We start from the raw sequence: 22,844 nt of genomic DNA on the forward strand, positions 1-22,844 counted from the left end.
TGGAATATGTAAATACACACATGCAGGTCAGTATAATGTGTTTATACGTCAAATAAAGAAATATTTGTTAAGCATGGTGGAGTAAGATCCTCACAATAACACGAGAGAATAACAATCACCATCTAGTCCGTGTGCTGTGTTGGATGAAACAAATGGTGACTATTTCGGGAGGATATGAAAATGAAGTGTTTGAGCCCATGACCGATTGCCACGAGTAAAATTCGGACATCTTTAACGCTTATGTACGAACCGCCTGGACGTACACTTCATACATTTAAATACTCATGCGTTTCGTTTAAGCTAAATGCTACACCATGCTTATAACGAATCGTAAATTACGAATAACCAATGCCTATAATAAGTTAATTGGGTGGTGTTTTATAGTTAAATATTTATACATAATCCCCCTTATCGGAACGGTAACCAAGTAGGCGGAGCTTAACCGTGCAATAACTAACGTGCGGAAAACCCCCAACGCTATTCACTTATACGCACACTACTTACTAAATGCTGTCCATAAACATATGGAACAAAATAATTACAACTCCATCAACAACCCTCGTGATTAAGAGTTCACCTTCCCGCTTCGCGCTCGTGTATCATTTGAATAACACGAGCAGTGTTTGCGGTAACTATTACTTATAACATGCTATATATTAGACATAGCGACAAGGATAAATAACATTGATATGGTCTTATGCTGATACACTTCCAACAGTGTCACAGAGGTACATCTCAATACAGTCGAACACCGTTGGCTCGAACTCGCTTGGCTCGAATTCCTTGTTGGCTCGAACTTTATGTAAAGGACCGATTTCTTTATACTAAATGTAAGCATTCCCGCTTGGCTCGATTTTTCCGAGGCTCGAGGTATTATCGCCGATCCCTGGGAGTTCGAGCCAACGGGGTTCGAATGTAATTATAATATGAACACGTCGATACATGGAGAAGATGGGCACTATTTTTGAGCAAATGTAAATGCTTCATGCTTCTAGCAAGTCACAGTATGTCATCCGTTCACAACGTTCCTGCCTGCTGCAATTGTGATTTATCTGAAAATGAATTAAAGCTGGCGTCAATATACTGTAAGAGTTGGTTTTAAATGTTTTAAATACGTACGTAATTCAAGGGTCAAACATGTGTGTATAACGTCAAAAGGGGCAAATTAAAGCTGGCGTCAATATACCGTAAAAGTATGTTTTAAATGTTTTAAATACGTACGTAGTTCAAGGGTCAAACATGTGTGTATAACGTCAAAAGTAGTGAATTAAAGCTGGCGTCAATATACCGTAAAAGTATGTTTTAAATGTTTTAAATACGTACGTAGTTCAAGGGTCAAACATGTGTGTATAACGTCAAAAGTAGTGAATTAAAGCTGGCGTCAATATACCGTAAAAGTATGTTTTAAATGTTTTAAATACGTACGTAGTTCAAGGGTCAAACATGTGTGTATAACGTCAAAAGTAGTGAATTAAAGCTGGCGTCAATATACCGTAAAAGTTTATTTTAAATGTTTTAAATACGTACGTAGTTCAAGGGTCAAACATGTTTGTTCAACGTCAAAAGTAGTGAATTAAAGCTGGCGTCAATATACCGTAAAAGTTTATTTTAAATGTTTTAAATACGTACGTAGTTCAAGGGTCAAACATGTGTGTATAACGTCAAAAAACCATCATTACTCCTAAACCAACCAAATGTCAATTATCAGCTTAAATGTAATCAAATATATAACAGGTTTCATTTCTTTTTCGAAATACACTTGCAAGCATGAAAGTTAGAAATAAATGAAATTTAATACATAAAATTCAGAAAGAAATATAATAATAAGGAAGAATTTAATAAGATCGAAAGCAGGATCCGATTCCGGGCCCTCTGGATTGTTAGACGAGGTATTAACAGCTGGACCATTGAGGCGTCGATATGTTACCGGTGTTATAAAAATTAATTATTACATCGGTTTTTGTTCAACTCTACAACGCATAGTTTGAATGTTTGTTAATGTTCACAGGTGCTGATATGAATTTGTTTTTAAACGAAGTAATGCACCAGTCAATTGTAACAACGGCCCCCAAAGGTCCGGGTAATAGCGGGGACTTTGACTTTCGGTCCAGCCAAGCCCGGGTAAAATCCCCGCCCTGCGGGGACGAACTGCTGGTAAAATCCCCGCCAAAGTCAGTTTTATTACCTATACATTTCCCTTCGTTCTCTGCTTGCAACTTTCCAACATCCAAGTAGTATGCTTGTTTGATGACGTCAGAGAGCGTTGTCAGTGCGTGCATAACACTGTCGTCTGCGCATGTAATTCCTAGCTGGCCGAGAACCAACGGACTGCACTCGTATACAAACTCACTGAGAATTCTGCAGAAAAAAATATGTATATAATTATAAATTTGACACTCAGAAGTAATCATCACCTTGTGGTTTTTTTCAAACTTCGTACGTTTTGACGTCGACGTCGAGATACGCAGTAACGTTAGAAACAAATGCGATAATATTCGGCATTCTACTAGAAGTGCTCCAGCTCGGCCTATATAGCAGAGGGAGCACACTGCTTCCCTTTTCCGGCAACCTGCTGCCTTTTTACTATGCCCTGCTGTGCCCTTTTGTTTGACAGAGCCTTCTTTGATTATTATTAACTATATTTGATATTTATTCGACATATTGTCAAGTCAATTTTACAGAAATAAGTATAAAAGTAAAATATATACATAATTTTGACACTTAGGTAAAGATAACAGCTCAGGTATTCATAACAAACTACATGTATTAGCATTTAAAGTAGTCACAACAAATACACACTTTGTATGAAATGAACATTGGCCCTTGCAAGTGCCCCATTAAGGCTCATTCAATGCGCATCAAAAGTGCCCTTTCTGACCTAGCACCCTGCCCTTATCAAATCCCGTCTAGAGCACTAGACTAGTACATGTGTATATATTTAAAATGATCGTAAAAACATCACTGCGCAGGCTTCCAGTAACTTAGTGTTACTACTTCTCAAAGACCATTCGGAACACCTTGGCCATTTTCTATCGATATCAACCTCGGATGTTTATAGACGGTTTTTAATGTCAGAAATCTTTATATTTAAGTACGCTGCAAGTAGATGGCGTAGTAATTTCAATTTAACAGTTAAAACTTAATGATTTTACTCTTGGGAATCTTAATTATTTATTGAACTACTACACTGCACTGGCAATCATTTAAAACTAAGTAGTATAAACCTCACTTTAACACACAATAATTATTAATAATTATATTTAAAATTTTACGAACTTCTTCTACTGATGTACCGGCATAAATCATCGGTTGTTTTCGATGGGAAATGGCCGAGGTAATCCAAATGCTCACACACACCCATTCTCGTTCACCAGAGTGATGGTGCATCCGTGACACATATTTATCATAATCAAACCTCTGATGAATGGGAATGACACACGCCATGGTGCATCGTCTAGGGTAAAAATATTAAATGACCAAATAGGAAAATAAACCTTATATAAAGCTTTGATAGTAGATGAAATACTATTGTGGATGTAATATGTCCCATATAAACCTCTAAGGATGAGCCAACGTTGGAATCCCCTATGCAAGACTACTTACTGACAGACGTTGGAATCAGTAAGGAGACGGAACTTCCGGTAGCAGCGCGTGTCCACGATAGCCAGCAGCTTATCGGGGCTGTTACAAACGTCACCAGGAGTCACCACCGGCCGATCTAAACATACACAAAGCCAAATACAGTTTTGGTGGACAGAATCGCGCATACACAAACTAGTCACTGTTTTGGTTATTGGTGGCAATCAACAATTTGATTAAAACATTTACAGATATATATTTGTAAATTACTTTTTTATAATCAAACATCATTTTCAGCGTCATCTTGCAGATTCATTTCTTAAAATCAACAAACTTGTATATTTAAAACTTAGCAAGAGCACCGCTAACGAATAAAAACACTCGCCCATTATTAAAGCAAGTCAAGACCGAGGCATAGCAACGATACTTCTTAAAGTCAGGTTTATTGGCTGTGTTGTACATATGTTGAAAATACACTAGTACTAAGAACACTATGTTGATTTTACGATTTTAGTTACGATCAATGTCTTGCTGTTTGCATCACCGACGATGACGTCATATGACAAACCTCGAAAATTAAACAAAACAACAACAACAGGCGATCTAAAATCATGGCAAAACCCCCAGATACAGATATCTTCTTATTTCTACAAATTAAAGAATGAAAAACTTCCTTACCCACGCAGTCTGTGAAGTCTGACAGTAAGGGGACGTTGTTGACGTTGCTCGCCACGTTCGCGACGTTATTGTACGCTACTTTACGTAATTCCGTGTGTTGACGTTCACACTCAGTATACCGCAAACTTGATGGTATATAGTTATAGCTGCACTGGTAAAACACTTCAAACATGCTGAAAAAAACATATTATAGCAGGTGTCAAATGACCGTAAAAGTTTTATTGATATGTTATGGGTTAACAAAACTGTGTCTCTTAATTTCATTTCCTTCTATACGAATACGAATACAAATGATTATTTGTAATGAAAGGCCGCCAGCCAAAAATACAGACAGATTTGTGTTAAAAATACATAATAATAACATGTTCATCCATGATAATAACAAATCACATCACAAAGAAAATTAGACTTACAATGTAATTTCAAGAGTAAAATATATGAAATTATTGAAGCGTTTAAACTATTATCATGAGATTAATATTTTACATGGCATTAACAATAATTGATCAAACATATGTGAAAAGTGGTAAATATAATACAATGGCAAATAATACACAAAACATATGATATTGTATAAATCTTATGGTATATACAACAGTTAGAGAACACAAACTGGAAGTACAATTTTAGGAAATCAACCCCTTCATGAACTCTTCTCGTACTTTGCTGCATTCATATACAAATTTTGCTACAATGAAAATCTCTCTATAATTTTCAGTAGCCATAATTCTGGTGAATAAATGTACAGTTTCTGAATGATTTAGCCAATAAGGAAGGAGGAAACATATTTCTTCTTATTGTATCATACAAAGGACATATCAAAAACATGTGGAACTTATCTTCTACTGAATAAACATGTCGCATGTTTAAACAAAATTGACAATATCTATATTCACGGCCCTTTTTCAATCATAAGTTGATGCCCAGAACAGCGAAAATTAGAGAAACATCGTTTATACATACTTGGCATATCAACAAACAAATAACGTTCGCCATTTAAAAGCGTTTTTAATTCACGGTAGTAAAAAACCTTTGGCGAATTGTTTATTTGTGCTTGAAGTTTTTGTAACGCACAGTCTTTAATCCGGGTTTTGAATGTTTGCAAGAACAACTTTGTATTCCCAATGTCATTTGCCAGCCATGCATATCCAAAACCATTTTCAAACAACAGTCTTTTTACGTGGGGGCCAAATTTGTTCTGCCGTTCGAGTCTTGACTTCGTAACAGAAGGTACATCTGTCTTGGATATCTGTTTGGAAGCATTTGAACAAGTTTTTCCCAATACGATATGCATCTAAGGTTATAAGTAATTGAAATGGGTAATCGTCCACTTTCGCTCAGTGCAAAGAAGTTTGACACATTTTTATTAAGTCCACATACATCTTTACAAAACTTAAAATGAACACGTTCGATGTTCTCTGCGTATTGGAGTCCCCAAATTTCTGCAGAATAACACAAGATTGGCAATATCATGCTATTAAAGAGCTTAAATGCCTGTTTTGGCATAAAAAATCCGAAGTGCTTCTGACATGAAAAGATGCTCATTAAAGCATTTGTTGCCTGCTTCGCCATCGTGACCTTTGTCATCGACCACGATATCTTCGGTGTAAATATGCCCCAAGGTATTTGTAAAAGGAGACCACTTTTATTCTATCACCTTTGTATGTCCAATGTTCATACTGCCTTAAAGGCCCACCATTTCTAAAAACCATAATTTTAGATTTTTCAAGGTTCACTTTCATACCAACATTATCACAAAAAGACTCAATATTATTTATCAACCCCTATATCCATTTGTATATACCTGATAAAAAAAATCACTTGCTGTTTACAGGATGGTAAATATGGTAACTAGAGCTATAAAAGAATGGTTACTACCCCCATAAGAGGCTTTGACACGGGATAAAGGTATTTAAAGTTTCAATTTACAATCGCAAAAAATAAACAATAGCGTCCCATTTGGGTAAACAAACGGGACACTGTGAACAAGTGTATTGGAGTCCAAAGTTATAATCTCTTGAATATCTTGATCGTTTTTAAGGTATACCCAAAATTAAAGGTTCTGCTCGACACCAACAAGGACACCAAGGCTTTTACAATAGCTCAATAGTTTTCTCTAAAAAAACAACAACAGACGAATTAACAAGTATTAGAATCCCTCTTGAACATGCATCACAAAGTGTATCATAGCCGTACATACAAACATAATACATACACGCACGGTAACTCTTTGAAACGTTGACAATCGATCAGGAAAAAAATGGCTAAGTTCTAATTGAATTCATAGTCATATGTACCTCGCACCAAAGCAATGTGGAAGTAGTTTGCTCCACGACCGACTGACCAACTGCCCGACCCATCAACCAACCAACCAACCCGAAGACCGACTCATCAACCAATCTTATAATGACTCCAATATACCCCATTCTAACTTCGTTTGAAAATTAATTCGAGATACAACTTGTGATATACATGTACTGAATAAAAACATTACAAATCCGAAAGATTAACGTACGTGCACTTATTTCCGGTTAAATTGGCAAGGGTGCCGGGAGACTCGAGGACCACCGAGCACTGGTTGCTGATAGAGAACAACTTCCGGTCGAGCGCCGCTGCGCACGGAGATGTCTCCTGTCGCTCCGTCAACAGGGCTACATGAGTACACAAATGAAATAAAACTTTTGACAGGGACCATAAGACGTTGGCTTGAAGCGCAATTACATGCAAAAGTCAACTGGGCACCAGAATGATCACGTAACACCTAGTATCGACATTTTGTGTGTCCACTAAACGGCTGCATACCACTCACACGATGCGGGGGTGAGTCCAGGATTTGACGTGAGAGGAGGCAAAGTAGGTGAGTATCCTTTCGACTTGCACCCCTCCCTCAGAACCAAATTTATATGGTTTAAAAAGTTGGCAAGAGGGTTTGGGGGTACTCCCCTAAGAAATGATTAGCCATTTCAAACTCGAAATGGTGGGGGGAGTCTAGATCCGCAAATGCGATAGGATGTCTTCGAGAAAAACAAGTTAGTGTTATGACAGAAACATGTAATTGATTACATGAGAATTCATGAACATAAGGGTCACTGCGACCTTCTGCATCAAACTGTTCTAAAGTAACTGTTTGAATAAAATTGTGAAAAGCAACAGTGGCTTTGACTTTGACCTTTAACCCTCTGACATTGGAAATGATAGATGCCATCTACTGATCCATTTCATCAAACATATGAAGTGTAAATATATTATACAAGCAGAGTTTTCAAAGCATTATTGGCTGTGATCTACTGATCCAGACAAAATACCTGTGAAGTTTCAAGGTCCTAGTTCAAGTGGTTATCTAATGATTGTACAATTAAAGTTGTCAAAACAGCATTGACTGTGGCCTTGACCTATAATAATTTGACAGTGAAAAAATATGTTTCATCTACTGATCCAGTATAACATACCTGTGAAGTTTCAAGGTCCTAGTTCAAGGAATTAAAATGTTATTTTAGCAGCAAAGTTGTCAAAATAGCATTGGTTGTGATGTAGACAAGGGACCTACTGATACCTATATGGGTCATGGCAACCTACTATTCAAGTGTCAAGGTCCTACCTCAGCCGTTCTTAAGTTGTTGTGCGGGCAAATAGTTCATAACACTGTTGACTGTGAGCTTGAACTTTGACCTACTGACCCAAAAAAAATTAGGGCAAATAGCAAACTATCACTGAAGTTTCATAGTAAACATATTGGATACTCAACAACACTGCTTAACGAAAACCCCTCTTTTCCCATGTAAATAATCACTGTTTACTCTCCTGTACCTGTTATACCATCCAAAATGTTACCCCTGTGTACCCTCCGTTAATACGGATGTTCGGTAGCAGTCAATCGTTTGGTCATCATTCGATTGTTGATCGTAAGATGCGAATCGGGGATCCCAAATTTCTATCTATAAGGCATTGAAGGTAAATTTCGGCAATATCTGTCTCTAAAAAATATAAAGCTATTGTTTTTGTTGAACAGGTACTATGTTCCGACTGTTTCTTATATAGGGCCAAATTTAATTCGAAACTGTGCTAGAAACACCCTCAATTTCAAATCTGAAGCTAAGCTACCTGATGTCTGCAAGCCGGTGTTAATCAATCTCCAACGCAGTGTTCTCCATTAACAAGCAGAATAAGATCACTGCATATGCCTGGAATGCAGTTATATATAACTTTTCAAAACTTTTGTTAAAATACAACAAATTTTTTTATTTACAAATGATTTACATTTTTTTTTACCAAAATAACGTTTTTTCCATTGACACGGGATTTGCATGTTGTGTGCTCAAAAAACCTTAGCGATGTATAAAGGAATGTTCATGTGTTCGTTCAATATGCTCAGACCAGAGTTTTCCCAGATCAATGGCCTATGTGAGGTTGAAATGATTCCATATTCCTACCACTCTGGCAATACTCATGGTTATTGAACATACACTCGTGAATGCCTCGAACATGAGCCATCACAGCATATTGAGGCATAAGGCAATGTTCACGTGCTAAATGTGCTCAAACCAGACTTTTCCGAATACAATGGTCTGTTTGAGGTTGAAGTGATTCCAAATGCCGACCACTCTAGCATAGTGGCAATAGCCATGATAAGTTTAAGCGAACGTGTCAATGCCTAGAACATGAGCCATGAGAGCGCATTAAGCGAGTCATGCTCAACATGACACTTTTCGTTATTGTCCCCTTAGTCGAATTCTCATGTTTTATTTTCGACTACTCAAGAAAAAAGCTCCTCAGATCTCTATAGTTGATATTATAGGCCCTGTACCTAGTTTATAACTACACTTTTTGTTATGGTCCCCTTAGTCCAATAATCGGGTCAGTCCGTCCCCAAAATGGCGTTTGCAGCAGCAAAGTTTTTCGAGCTCTATTTTCGGCTAATCAGTACAACAGCTCAAGCGATATAAATATATCATACAGTAAGCCTCGTGACCTAGTTCATCCCTAAACTTATCGTTATGTCCCCTAGGTAAATGTTTCGGGTCAGTTCGTCCCTATCCGGCATAGCCTGTCTAAAATCCTTGGGTATTCACATGTGCCATCACCTAGGGCCAGGATTCGGCCACACAGTGACATAGGTCCCTATGGTCCCCTTGCTCGTTTCTGCGAGAACGAATCTTACATGAATGGTAGGGGTCAATAGGGCTTATATTGCCCATATACGCATAATGTTGGGCTAAGGACGGGGCCAGACTAAATCCTCCTAGTATTAACAGTTTCCCCGAATGTATCACACCGCCAGATAACCCTTGGATACAGTGTCATTGGTCCCCTTGCTCGTTCTTAAGGCATCCGCACCATAACAGTGTCTGAATATGGGCCAAATTGGCATTGGGAATCGAGTTCATGTCCGTATTCCGCATAGCCTGCCTAAAATCCTAGGGTATTCACACGTGCCATCACCTAGGGCCAGGTCTCGGCTACACAGTGACATAGGTCCCTATGGTCCCCTTGCTCGTTTCTGCGAGAACGAGTCTTACATGAATGGTAGGGGTCAATAGGGCTTATATTGCCCATATACGCATAATGTTGGGCTAAGGACGGGGCCAGACTAAAATCCTCCTAGTATTAACAGTTTCCCCGAATGTATCACACCGCCAGGTAACCCTTGGATACAGTGCCATTGGTCCCCTTGCTCGTTCTTAAGGCATCCGCACCATAACAGTGTCTGAATATGGGCCAAATTGGCATAGGGAATCGAGTTCATGTCCGTATCCCGCATAGCCTGCCTAAAATCCTAGGGTATTCACATGTGCCATCAGCTAGGGCCAGGTCTCGGCTACACAGTGACATAGGTCCCTATGGTCCCCTTGCTCGTTTCTGCGAGAACGAGTCTTACATGTTTTCTTGAGATTAATGCTCTTGATTTTGATGGTGATACGGTGCTAGCACCGCACCGCCTCGGTGATATGGTGATACGGTGCTACGATACTAACTTCACGCACATCTTTTTAAAAGCATTTCAAACAAATTGGCTCCACTGGATTCTGGTTTCCCTCACGGTTAAGAGTCCTGTTGTTCGTCATACCACATAGGGCGAGGGCACTTTAATCACAGCGTACCGCGACGATTTCCTTGATTTGGAGTGGAACATGTGTTGCTATGTTACACTCGCATTACTTGAAAGGAATGACCATACCAGACTACATGGAAAATAGTTCAGAAATAGATAATATCGGAGGATCAAGCCAAGCTCAGAACGCATATTATATAAATTACCTTGAGGATACTGCAGGTTACCTTCAGCTCTTCGGAATATTTCTCCTTCCAGCGTTTTTTTTCTTGATGATTTGAAATACTATAATTATCCGCAAAATACGTCTGGCTGCTAAAAGAAGATCTGTCTTTTCGTAAGCAATTCACCATTGGTTTTAACTATAAACAATAGATGAAGTAGATCCAGCATATTCAGCCTGTTTTTGAAATCACAAACCATTCAGCTTCAAAACCTATAGATAAGGAAGGTAGCCAATGGTTTGAGACGGTAAAACCATGCTTTGGTCCACTGTCATACAGTATGTTAATTAACAGAAATAAGGCGTGTATCAATGAGGAGGCACTTCCGGATTGGTGTAATGTGCCTTATTCATCCGAGGATGTTCTCGATGGAAATTGGCCGAGGAGTTCCGATAGTTGAATGTGTCGACAATGTCAGAGTTTACGCCATCTTCTGACGGCAGTCAATCACACTCACTGTCAGAAATCAGTCTAATTTCACTTAAATGGTAAGATGTGTTTATCTTATAATAAATAAGAATGTATTCCTAAGTTTTTTAAATAAATTTTGACAAACTTTGCTGTTTCGAGAGTGAATTATTCAGTTTTTTAATTAAGGGAAGTAACTACAAATACTTTTAAAAGAAGTTCATATTTTCACTGCTTTGTTAACATGAAAATATCACTGTTGATATTTCACTGATTCAACTCGATATTAAACCGAAAAGCAAGAAAGAAAAACAGTTTCGAGCAGGTTTTTTTTATTGAAATCCATACATGTTGACGAATCTTTTTATGCGTAATAAATCATTAATCATGTTTATTTCAGCCTCATGTTTAATGAGGGAATAGATAGTATTTGATTTACAATAATTTATTTATAACAATAAAAATACTGTAAATAATTGTAAATCTGTATATAGAAAATAATATAAAATACGAGAGTCATAATACAATGTATAACAATATAATACAATACAATACAATACAATACAATACAATAAGAGAAATGTACTAGCAGAACAAAGAAACTGTTAACACGAAATTTGACTAAAATAACGTTAAGTTTTTCGATGATTGCATGAAGTTTACCTGAATGTTTTGAGACATAAATTAATATGTAATACAGAGAGGTTCTACCTCAAAGCTTATAACAATTTCCAGAATTATGTTATCAGCAATTACTGTTGCTGGGGTCATTTCAGAACAGGTACATTTTGGCATACTCAGTTTTTTTTATTCAATTAGAAATATATGTTACATGGTTTGTAGGTTTGTAGACTTGAACGAGCATTCCATTCAACACTTAAAGGGGCACATTATAGGTTGATGCAACGCCAGTAATATGTTTAGTTGAATGTAACCTATGCAATTATCTGATGATACGTAACCTGATATAATTTCTCGCTGTTATTTAAGCTTTGTCAATAAAGTTACTTTGTTGAATTTCTCTTGTTTAATCAATCAGTGGCGCAAAACAATATATTTTTTTTTAATTTTAATGCATTTAATATGTTTAAAGCTGCAGTTTCACAGACTGACCGTTCTGATATAATATTCTTGGAATGAGCCAATAATTGCGTAAAAGTCAGGAAACCAGTGATATAAGACTGCTCACAAAAGATCAGATAGCAGTTTTTCATATTTGCCATCGAAACCTAATGTTTTATGGCTTTTAGCTTTGCTAACGTTTAAGAAAAATGAAATATTTAGCATTTACCAAACAATGAGATATGTTTTATTGTAAGTTATCTTATATGACTGAATTGAATGGATTGCTGCCCAAATCAGCTGATTCTGAGACACAAAAAAAGTCGAATTGGTCAATTTGTGAGACTGCATCTATAACTCATTTAACCTAAACAATCAAAACAACAACATACGAGTTGTGTACAGATTAAAAGTATAAGTCTTTAAAAAAAATAACAATTAATAGCTACGTGGTCACTAGACAATGAAACGCCAAAATATCGCTAATATTTTGATATTTGTACACTTATCACACACTTTGTTTTATTTTAATTATTAAAGTTAAAGGAGATAAACAATATAATACATTAAAACTGAAAAAGTGCACCAACCTATAGTGTGCCCCTGTAAATCTTAGTGTACAACGAACATATTGTTGTGTCGACACGGTAAACAGTACGGCATGCAAACTTTAAAAGAAGACAACTTGTATTTAGCTACAAGCTTACATGAGTTTCATATGGTTTAAATATGTACATTTTCAAAAATACAATTCGGTAAGACAATTTGCAAGAATGGTTATTATGAGAACATGTATACGAAAAACACACATTTGAATCCGTTTAAGTATGAAGCATAATTTAAACATTCTAGACATAAATATATTACAAATGCAACGATACTATGAACAATATTATTATATAATATACAGTCAGTATACAACTAAGGCGTAAAGAAATAATATGTTTGTTTCCGGTTTCCCGACCTACCCTATTTTTTGCCCCGACCCTGGACGTTTTTATTAGTTTGTCAATGAGAAGTCTTTTTTTCATTTGGTTGATTTTAATCAATTACAATTTAATAATGAAGTATTTTCGGGGTTTAATAATACCAGCGATGCCAATACTGAATGATCTATAGCATCTATATCTTTAGTTTTTGGTAACAGAAAAACATCCCGAAAAAAATGGCTTATAAAAAAATGTTCAAAAAAGAAAAGATTTTCCGACTTATATAATAATCCTCTGGGGGATTGAAACCGGAAACAAACATATTATTTTAGGCCAAACGGTTTTTAAAAAAGTTTTTAACTTTATAGCACTTAATGAGTATTTCATATAGAGAGACGGAGACAATTAATTATTATATACCGATACAGGCACACTGTGAGAATTAAACACCCTCCTTTTGCTACGCGGCTTTCTAAAGAGAACTCGGCACTTAAAGAGGGCGGTATGGAATATGTAAATACACAAATGCAGGTCAGTATAATGTGTTTATACGTCAAATAAAGAAGTATTTGTTAAGCATGGTGGAGTAAGATCCTCACAATAACACGAGAGAATAACAATCACCATCTAGTCCGTGTCCTATGTTGGATGAAACAAATGGTGACTATTTCGGGAGGATATGAAAATGAAGTGTTTGAGCCCATGACCGATTGCCACGAGTAAAATTCGGACATCTTTAACGCTTATGTACGAACCGCCTGGACGTACACTTCATACATTTAAATACTCATGCGTTTCGTTTAAGCTAAATGCTACACCATGCTTATAACGAATCGTAAATTACGAATAACCAATGCCTATAATAAGTTAATTGGGTGGTGTTTTATAGTTAAATATTTATACATAATCCCCCTTATCGGAACGGTAACCAAGTAGGCGGAGCTTAACCGTGCAATAACTAACGTGCGGAAAACTCCAAACGCTATTCACTTATACGCACACTACTTACTAAATGCTGTCCATAAACATATGGAACAAAATAATTACAACTCCATCAACAACCCTCGTGATTAAGAGTTCACCTTCCCGCTTCGCGCTCGTGTATCATTTGAATAACACGAGCAGTGTTTGCGGTAACTATTACTTATAACATGCTATATATTGGACATAACGACAAGGATAAATAACATTGATATGGTCTAATGCTGATACACTTCCAACAGTGTCACAGAGGTACATCTCAATACAGTCGAACAACGTTGGCTCGAACTCGCTTGGCTCGAATTCCTTGTTGGCTCGAACTTTATGTAAAGGACCGATTTCTTTATACTAAATGTAAGCATTCCCGCTTGGCTCGATTTTTCCGAGGCTCGAAGTATTATCGCCGATCCCTGGGAGTTCGAGCCAACGGGGTTTGAATGTAGTTATAGTATGAACACGTCGATACATGGAGAAGATGGGCACTATTTTTGAGCAAATGTAAATGCTTCATGCTTCTAGCAAGTCACAGTATGTCATCCGTTCACAACGTGCCTGCCTGCTGCAATCGTGATTTATCTGAAAATGAATTAAAGCTGGCGTCAATATACCGTAAGAGTTGGTTTTAAATGTTTTAAATACGTACGTAATTCAAGGGTCAAACATGTGTGTATAACGTCAAAAGGGGCAAATTAAAGCTGGCGTCAATATACCGTAAAAGTATGTTTTAAATGTTTTAAATACGTACGTAGTTCAAGGGTCAAACATGTTTGTTCAACGTCAAAAGTAGTGAATTAAAGCTGGCGTCAATATACCGTAAAAGTTTATTTTAAATGTTTTAAATACGTACGTAGTTCAAGGGTCAAACATGTGTGTATAACGTCAAAAGTAGTGAATTAAAGCTGGCGTCAATATACCGTAAAAGTTTATTTTAAATGTTTTAAATACGTACGTAGTTCAAGGGTCAAACATGTTTGTACAACGTCAAAAGTAGTGAATTAAAGCTGGCGTCAATATACCGTAAAAGTTTATTTTAAATGTTTTAAATACGTACGTAGTTCAAGGGTCAAACATGTGTGTATAACGTCAAAAGTAGTGAATTAAAGCTGGCGTCAATATACCGTAAAAGTATGTTTTAAATGTTTTGAATACGTACGTAGTTCAAGGGTCAAACATGTTTGTACAACGTCAAAAGTAGTGAATTAAAGCTGGCGTCAATATACCATAAAAGTTTATTTTAAATGTTTTAAATACGTACGTAGTTCAAGGGTCAAACATGTGTGTATAACGTCAAAAAACCATCATTACTCCTAAACCAACCAAATGTCAATTATCAGCTTAAATGTAATCAAATATATGACAGGTTTCATTTCTTTTTCGAAATACACTTGCAAGCATGAAAGTTAGAAATAAATGAAATTTAATACATAAAATTCAGAAAGAAATATAATAATAAGGAATAATTTAATAAGATCGAAAGCAGGATCCGATTCCGGGCCCTCTGGATTGTTAGACGAGGTATTAACAGCTGGACCATTGAGGCGTCGATATGTTACCGGTGTTATAAAAATTAATTATTACATCGGTTTTTGTTCAACTCTACAACGCATAGTTTGAATTTTTGTTAATGTTCACAGGTTCTGATATGAATTTGTTTTTAAACGAAGAAATGCACCAGTCAATTGTAACAACGGCCCCCAAAGGTCCGGGGAATAGCGGGGACTTTGACTTTCGGTCCAGCCAAGCCCGGGTAAAATCCCCGCCCTGCGGGGACGAACTGCTGGTAAAATCCCCGCCAAAGTCAGTTTTATAACCTATACATTTCCCTTCGTTCTCTGCTTGCAACTTTCCAACATCCAAGTAGTATGCTTGTTTGATGACGTCAGAGAGCGTTGTCAGTGCGTGCATAACACTGTCGTCTGCGCATGTAATTCCTAGCTGGCCGAGAACTAACGGACTGCACTCGTATACAAACTCACTGAGAATTCTGCAGAAAAAAATATGTATATAATTATAAATTTGACACTCAGAAGTAATCATCACCTTGTTTTTTTTTCAAACTTCGTACGTTTTGACGTCGACGTCGAGATACGCAGTAACGTTAGAAACAAATGCGATAATATTCGGCATTCTACTAGAAGTGCTCCAGCTCGGCCTATATAGCAGAGGGAGCACACTGCTTCCCTTTTCCGGCATCCTGCTGCCTTTTTACTATGCCCTGCTGTGCCCTTTTGTTTGACAGAGCCTTCTTTGATTATTATTAACTATATTTGATATTTATTCGACATATTGTCAAGTCAATTTTACAGAAATAAGTATAAAAATAAAATATATACATAATTTTGACACTTAGGTAAAGATAACAGCTCAGGTATTTATAACAAACTATTAGCATTTAAAGTAGTTACAACAAATACACACTACGTATGAAATGAACATTGGCCCTTGCAAGTGCCCCATTATGGCTCATTCAATGCGCATCAAAAGTGCCCTTTCTGACCTAGCACCCTGCCCTTATCATATCCCGTCTAGAGCACTAGACTAGTACATGTGTATATATTAAAAATGATCGTAAAAACATCACAGCGCAGGCTTCCAGTAACTTAGTTTTACTACTTCTCAAAGACCATTCGGAACACCTTGGCCATTTTCTATCGATATCAACCTCGGATGTTTATAGACGGTTTTTAATGTCAGAAATCTTTATATTTAAGTACGCTGCAAGTAGATGGCGTAGTAATTTCAATTTAGCAGTTAAACTTAATGATTTTACTCTTGGGAATCTTAATTATTTATTGAACTACTACACTGCACTGGCAATCGTTTAAAACTAAGTAGTATAAAACTCACTTTAACACACAATAATTATTAATAATTATATTTAAAATTTTACGAACTTCTACTGATGTACCGGCATAAATCATCGGTTGTTTTCGATGGGAAATGGCCGAGGTAATCCAAATGTTCACATACACCCATTCTCGTTCACCAGAGTGATGGTGCTATCCGTGACACATACTTATCATTATCAAACCTCGGATGAATGAGAATGACATGCAACATGGTGCATCGTATAGGGTATAAATATTAAATGACCAAATATGAAAATAAACCTTATATATATAGCTTTGGTAGTAGATGAAATACTATTGTGGATGTACGATGTCCCATATACACCTCTAAGGATGAGCCTACGTTTGAATCCCCTATGCAAGACTACTTACTGACAGACGTTGGAATCAGTAAGGAGACGGAACTTCCGGTAGCAGCGCGTGTCCACGATAGCCAGCAGCTTATCGGGGCTGTTACAAACGTCACCAGGAGTCATCACCGGCCGATCTAAACATACACAAAGCCAAATAAAGTTTTGGTGGACCGAATCGCGCATACACACACTATTCACTGTTTTGGTTATTGGTGGCAATCAACAATTTGATTAAAACATTTACAGATATATATTTGTAAATTACTTTTTTTATAATCAAACATCATTTTCAGCGTCATCTTGCAGATTCATTTCTTAAAATCAACCAACTTGTATATTTAAAACTTAGCAAGAGCACCGCTAACGAATAAAAACACTCGCCCATTATTCAAGCTGGTCAAGACCGAGGCATAGCAACGACACTTCTTAAAGTCAGGTTTATTGGCTGTGTTGTACATATGTTGAAAATACACTAGTACTAAGAACACTATGCCGATTTTACGATTTTAGTTACGATCAATGTCTTGCTGTTTGCATCACCGACGATGACGTCATATGACAAACCTCGAAAATTAAACAAAACAACAACAACAGGCGATCTAAAATCATGGCAAAACCCCCAGATACAGATATCTTCTTATTTCTACAAATTAAAAAATGAAAAAACATCCTTACCCACGCAGTCTGTGAAGTCTGACAGTAAGGGAACGTTGTTGACGTTGCTCGCCACGTTCGCGACGTTATTGTACGCTACTTTACGTAATTCCGTGTGTTGACTTTCACACTCAGTATACCGCAAACTTGATGGTATATAGTTATAGCTGCACTGGTAAAACACTTCAAACATGCTGCAAAAAACATATTATAGCAGGTGTCAAATGACCGTAAAAGTTTTATTGATATGTTATGGGTTAACAAAACTGTGTCTCTTAATTTCATTTCCTTCTATACGAATACGAATACAAATGTTTATTTGTTATGAAAGGCCGCCAGCCCAAAATACAGACAGATTTGTGTTATAAATACATAATAATATCATGTTTATCTATGATAATAACAAATCATATCACAAAGAAAATTACACTTACAATGTAATTTCAAGAGTAAAATATATGAAATTATTGAAGCGTTTAAACTATTATCATGAGATTAATATTTTACATGGCATTAACAATAATTGATCAAACATATGTGAAAAGTGGTAAATATAATACAATGGCAAATAAGACACAAAACATATGATATTGTATAAATCTTATGGTATATACAACAGTTATAGAACACAAACTGGAAGTACAATTTTAGGAAATCAACCTCTTCATGAACTCTTCTCGTACTTTGCTGCATTCATATACAAATTTTGCTACAATGAAAATCTCTCTATCATTTTCAATAGCCATAATTCTGGTGAATAAATGTACAGTTTCTGAATGATTTAGCCAATAAGGAGGAAACATATTTCGTCTTATTGTATCATACAAAGGACATATCAAAAACATGTGGAACTCATCTTCTACTGAATAAACATGTCGCATGTTTAAACAAAATTGACAATATCTATATTCACGGCTAATATCCATATGACGCCCTTTTTCAATCATAAGTTGATGCCCAGAACAGCGAAAATTAGAGTAATATCGTTTATACATACTTGACATATCAACAAACAAATTACGTTCGCCATTTAAAAGCGTTTTAAATTCACGGTAGTAAAATGCCTTTGGCGAATTGTTTATTTGTGCTTGAAGTTTTTGAAACGCACAGTCTTTAATCCGGGGTTTCAAAGTTTGCAAGAACAATTTTGTTTTCCCAATGTCATTTGCCAGCCATGCATATCCAAACCCATTTTCAAACAACAGTCTTTTTACGTGGGAGGCCCAATTTGTTCTGCCGTTCGAGTCTTGACTACGTAACAGAAGGTACATCTGTCTTGGATATCTGTTTGGAAGCATTTGAACAAGTTTTTCCCAATACGATATGCATCTAAGGTTATAAGTAATTGAAATGGGTAATCGTCCACTTTCGCTCAGTGCAAAGAAGTTTGACACATTTTTATTAAGTCCACATACATCTTTACAAAACTTAAAATAAACACGTTCGATGTTCTCTGCGTATTGGAATCCCCAAATTTCTGCAGAATAACACAAGATTGGCAATATCATGCTATTAAAGAGCTTAAATGCCTGTTTTGGCATAAAAAAAAATCCGAAGTGCTTCTGACATGAAAATATGCTCATTAAAGCTTTTGTTGCCTGCTTCGCCATCGTGTCCTTTGTCATCGACCACGATATCTTCGGTGTAAATATGCCCCAAGGTATTTGTAAAAGGATACCACTTTTATTCTATCACCTTTGTATGTCCAATGTTCATACTGCCTTAAAGGCCCACCATTTCTAAAAACCATAATTTTAGATTTTTCAAGGTTCACTTTCATACCAACATTATCACAAAAAGACTCAATATTATTTATCAACCCCTATATCCATTTGTATATACCTGATAAAAAAAAATCACTTGCTGTTTACAGGATGGTAAATATGGTAACTAGAGCTATAAAAGAATGGTTACTACCCCCATAAGAGGCTTTGACACGGGATAAAGGTATTTAAAGTTTCAATTTACAATCGCAAAAATAAACAATAGCGTCCCATTTGGGTAAACAAACGGGGCACTGTGAACAAGTGTATTGGAGTCCAAAGTTATAATCTCTTGAATATCTTGATCGTTTTTAAGGTATACCCAAAATTAAAGGTTCTGCTCGACACCAACAAGGACACCAAGGCTTTTACAATAGCTCAATAGTTTTCTCTAAAAAAACAACAACAGACGAATTAACAAGTATTAGAATCCCTCTTGAACATGCATCACAAAGTGTATCATAGCCGTACATACAAACATAATACATACACGCACGGTAACTCTTTGAAACGATGACAATCGATCAGGAAAAAAAATGGCTAAGTTCTAATTGAATTCATAGTCATATGTACCTCGAACCAAAGCAATGTGGAAGTAGTTTGCTCCACGACCGACTGACCAACTGCCCGACCCATCAACCAACCAACCAACCCGAAGACCGACTCATCAACCAATCTTATAATGACTCCAATATACCCCATTCTAACTTCGTTTGAAAATTAATTCGAGATACAACTTGTGATATACATATACTGAATAAAAACATAACAAATCCGAAAGATTAACGTACGTGCACTTATTTCCGGTTAAATTGGCAAGGGTGCCGGGAGACTCGAGGACCACCGAGCACTGGTTGCTGATGGAGAACAACTTCCGGTCGAGCGCCGCTGCGCACGGAGATGTCTCCTGTCGCTCCGTCCACAGGGCTACATGAGTACACAAATGAAATAAAACTTTTGACAGGGACCATAAGACGTTGGCTTGAAGCGCAATTACATGCAAAAGTCAACTGGGCACCAGAATGATCACGTAACACCTAGTATCGACATTTTGTGTGTCCACTAAACGGCTGCATACCACTCACACGATGCGGGGGTGAGTCCAGGATTTGGCGTGAGAGGAGGCAAAGTAGGTGAGTATCCTTTCGACTTGCCCCGCTCCCTCAGAACCAAATCTATATGGTTAAAAGGGTTGAGAAGAGGGTTTGGGGGTACTCCCCTAAGAAATGATTAGCCATTTCAAACTCGAAATGGTGGGGGGAGGCTAGATCCGCAAATGCGATAGGATGTCTTCGAGAAAAACAAGTTAGTGTTATGACAGAAACATGTGATTGATTACATGAGAATTCATGAACATAAGGGTCACTGCGACCTTCTGCATCAAACTGTTCTAAAGTAACTGTTTGAATAAAATTGTGAAAAGCAACAGTGGCTTTGACTTTGACCTTTAACCCTCTGACATTGGAAATGATAGATGCCATCTACTGATCCATTTCATCAAACATATGAAGTGTAAATATATTATACAAGCAGAGTTTTCAAAGCATTATTGGCTGTGATCTACTGATCCAGACAAAATACCTGTGAAGTTTCAAGGTCCTAGTTCAAGTGGTTATCTAATGATTGTACAATTAAAGTTGTCAAAACAGCATTGACTGTGGCCTTGACCTATAATAATTTGACAGTGAAAAAATATGTTTCATCTACTGATCCAGTATAACATACCTGTGAAGTTTCAAGGTCCTAGTTCAAGGAATTAAAATGTTATTTTAGCAGCAAAGTTGTCAAAATAGCATTGGTTGTGATGTAGACAAGGGACCTACTGATACCTATATTGGTCATGGCAACCTACTATTCAAGTGTCAAGGTCCTACCTCAGCCGTTCTTAAGTTGTTGTGCGGGCAAATAGTTCATAACACTGTTGACTGTGAGCTTGAACTTTGACCTACTGACCCCATAAAAAATAGGGCAAATAGCAAACTATCACTGAAGTTTCATAGTAAACATATTGGATACTCAACAACACTGCTTAACGAAAACCCCTCTTTTCCCATGTAAATAATCACTGTTTACTCTCCTGTACCTGTTATACCATCCAAAATGTTACCCCTGTGTACCCTCCGTTAATACGGATGTTCGGTAGCAGTCAATCGTTTGGTCATCATTCGATTGTTGATCGTAAGATGCGAATCGGGGATCCCAAATTTCTATCTATAAGGCATTGAAGGTAAATTTCGGCAATATCTGTCTCTAAAAAATATAAAGCTATTGTTTTTGTTGAACAGGTACTATGTTCCGACTGTTTTTTATATAGGGCCAATTTTAATTCGAAACTGTGCTAGAAACACCCTCAATTTCAAATCTGAAGCTAAGCTTTAAACCTGATGTCTGCAAGCCGGTGTTAATCAATCTCCAACACAGTGTTCTCCATTAACAAGCAGAATAAGATCACTGCATATGCCTGGAATGCAGTTATATATATATATATATATATATATATATATATATATATATATATATATATATATATATATATATATATATATATATATATATATATTTATATGTATTCTAAGAGCGTTATCTTCCCTCTCGTTTTGGTAGTTTTGACCAAACTTTTAAAAACTTTTGTTAAAATACAACAAAATTCTTTATTTACAAATGATTTACATTTTTTTTTACCAAAATAACGTTTTTTTTTCTATTGACACGGGATTTGCATGTTGTGTGCTCAAACAACCTTAGCGATGTATAAAGGAATGTTCATGTGTTCGTTCAATATGCTCAGACCAGAGTTTTCCCAGATCAATGGCCTATGTGAGGTTGAAATGATTCCATATTCCTACCACTCTGGCAATACTCATGGTTATTGAACATACACTCGTGAATGCCTCGAACATGAGCCATCACAGCATATTGAGGCATAACGCAATGTTCACGTGCTAAATGTGCTCAAACCAGACTTTTCCGAATACAATGGTCTGTTTGAGGTTGAAGTGATTCCAAATGCCGACCACTTTAGTATAGTGGCAATAGCCATGATAATTTTAAGCGAACGTGTCAATGTCTAGAACATGAGCCATGAGAGCGTATTTAGCGAGTCATGCTCAACATGACACTTTTCGTTATTGTCCCCTTAGTCGAATTCTCATGTTTTATTTTCGACTACTCAAGAAAAAAGCTCCTCAGATCTCTATAGTTCATAATATAGGCCCTGTACCTAGTTTATCACTACACTTTTTGTTATGGTCCCCTTAGTTAAATAATCGGGTCAGTCCGTCCCCAAAATGGCTTTTGCAGCAGCAAAGTTTGATT

The 22,844-nt window shown here is 36.8% G+C and overlaps 1 protein-coding gene across 1 annotated transcript; it reads right to left on the reverse strand.

The window, feature by feature from the left end:
* Positions 1-653: 653 nt before the first annotated feature.
* LOC128210711 (uncharacterized) lies at positions 654-22,436 on the reverse strand. Its single transcript, XM_052915064.1, has 10 exons — positions 22,376-22,436; positions 20,321-20,456; positions 17,788-17,960; positions 17,132-17,246; positions 15,728-15,894; positions 6,773-6,908; positions 4,258-4,430; positions 3,604-3,718; positions 2,186-2,358; positions 654-1,052 (listed from the first exon to the last, which is right to left on the reverse strand). Exons 1-10 carry the CDS (start codon positions 22,434-22,436, stop codon positions 1,018-1,020), a joined length of 1,284 nt encoding a protein of 427 aa, XP_052771024.1. The 3' UTR covers positions 654-1,017.
* Between the last annotated feature and the right edge of the window lie 408 nt (positions 22,437-22,844).

This window comes from Mya arenaria, chromosome 12, assembly GCF_026914265.1.
Source record: "Mya arenaria isolate MELC-2E11 chromosome 12, ASM2691426v1".
Classification (NCBI taxonomy): Eukaryota; Metazoa; Mollusca; class Bivalvia; order Myida; family Myidae; genus Mya; species Mya arenaria.

Bases quoted from the DNA above. Each gene is read 5' to 3' on its own strand.
- LOC128210711 (XM_052915064.1), bottom strand. From the start codon at position 22,436: ATGGCTCATGTTCGAGGCATTCACGAGTGTATGTTCAATAACCATGAG. The intron at 17,961-20,320 runs GTACGTTAATCT...TGTTTTTTGCAG, and splicing joins TTAACCGGAAATAAGTGCAC to CATGTTTGAAGTGTTTTACC. The intron at 3,719-4,257 runs GTAAGGAAGTTT...GTGTATGTTTAG, and splicing joins AGACTTCACAGACTGCGTGG to ATCGGCCGGTGGTGACTCCT.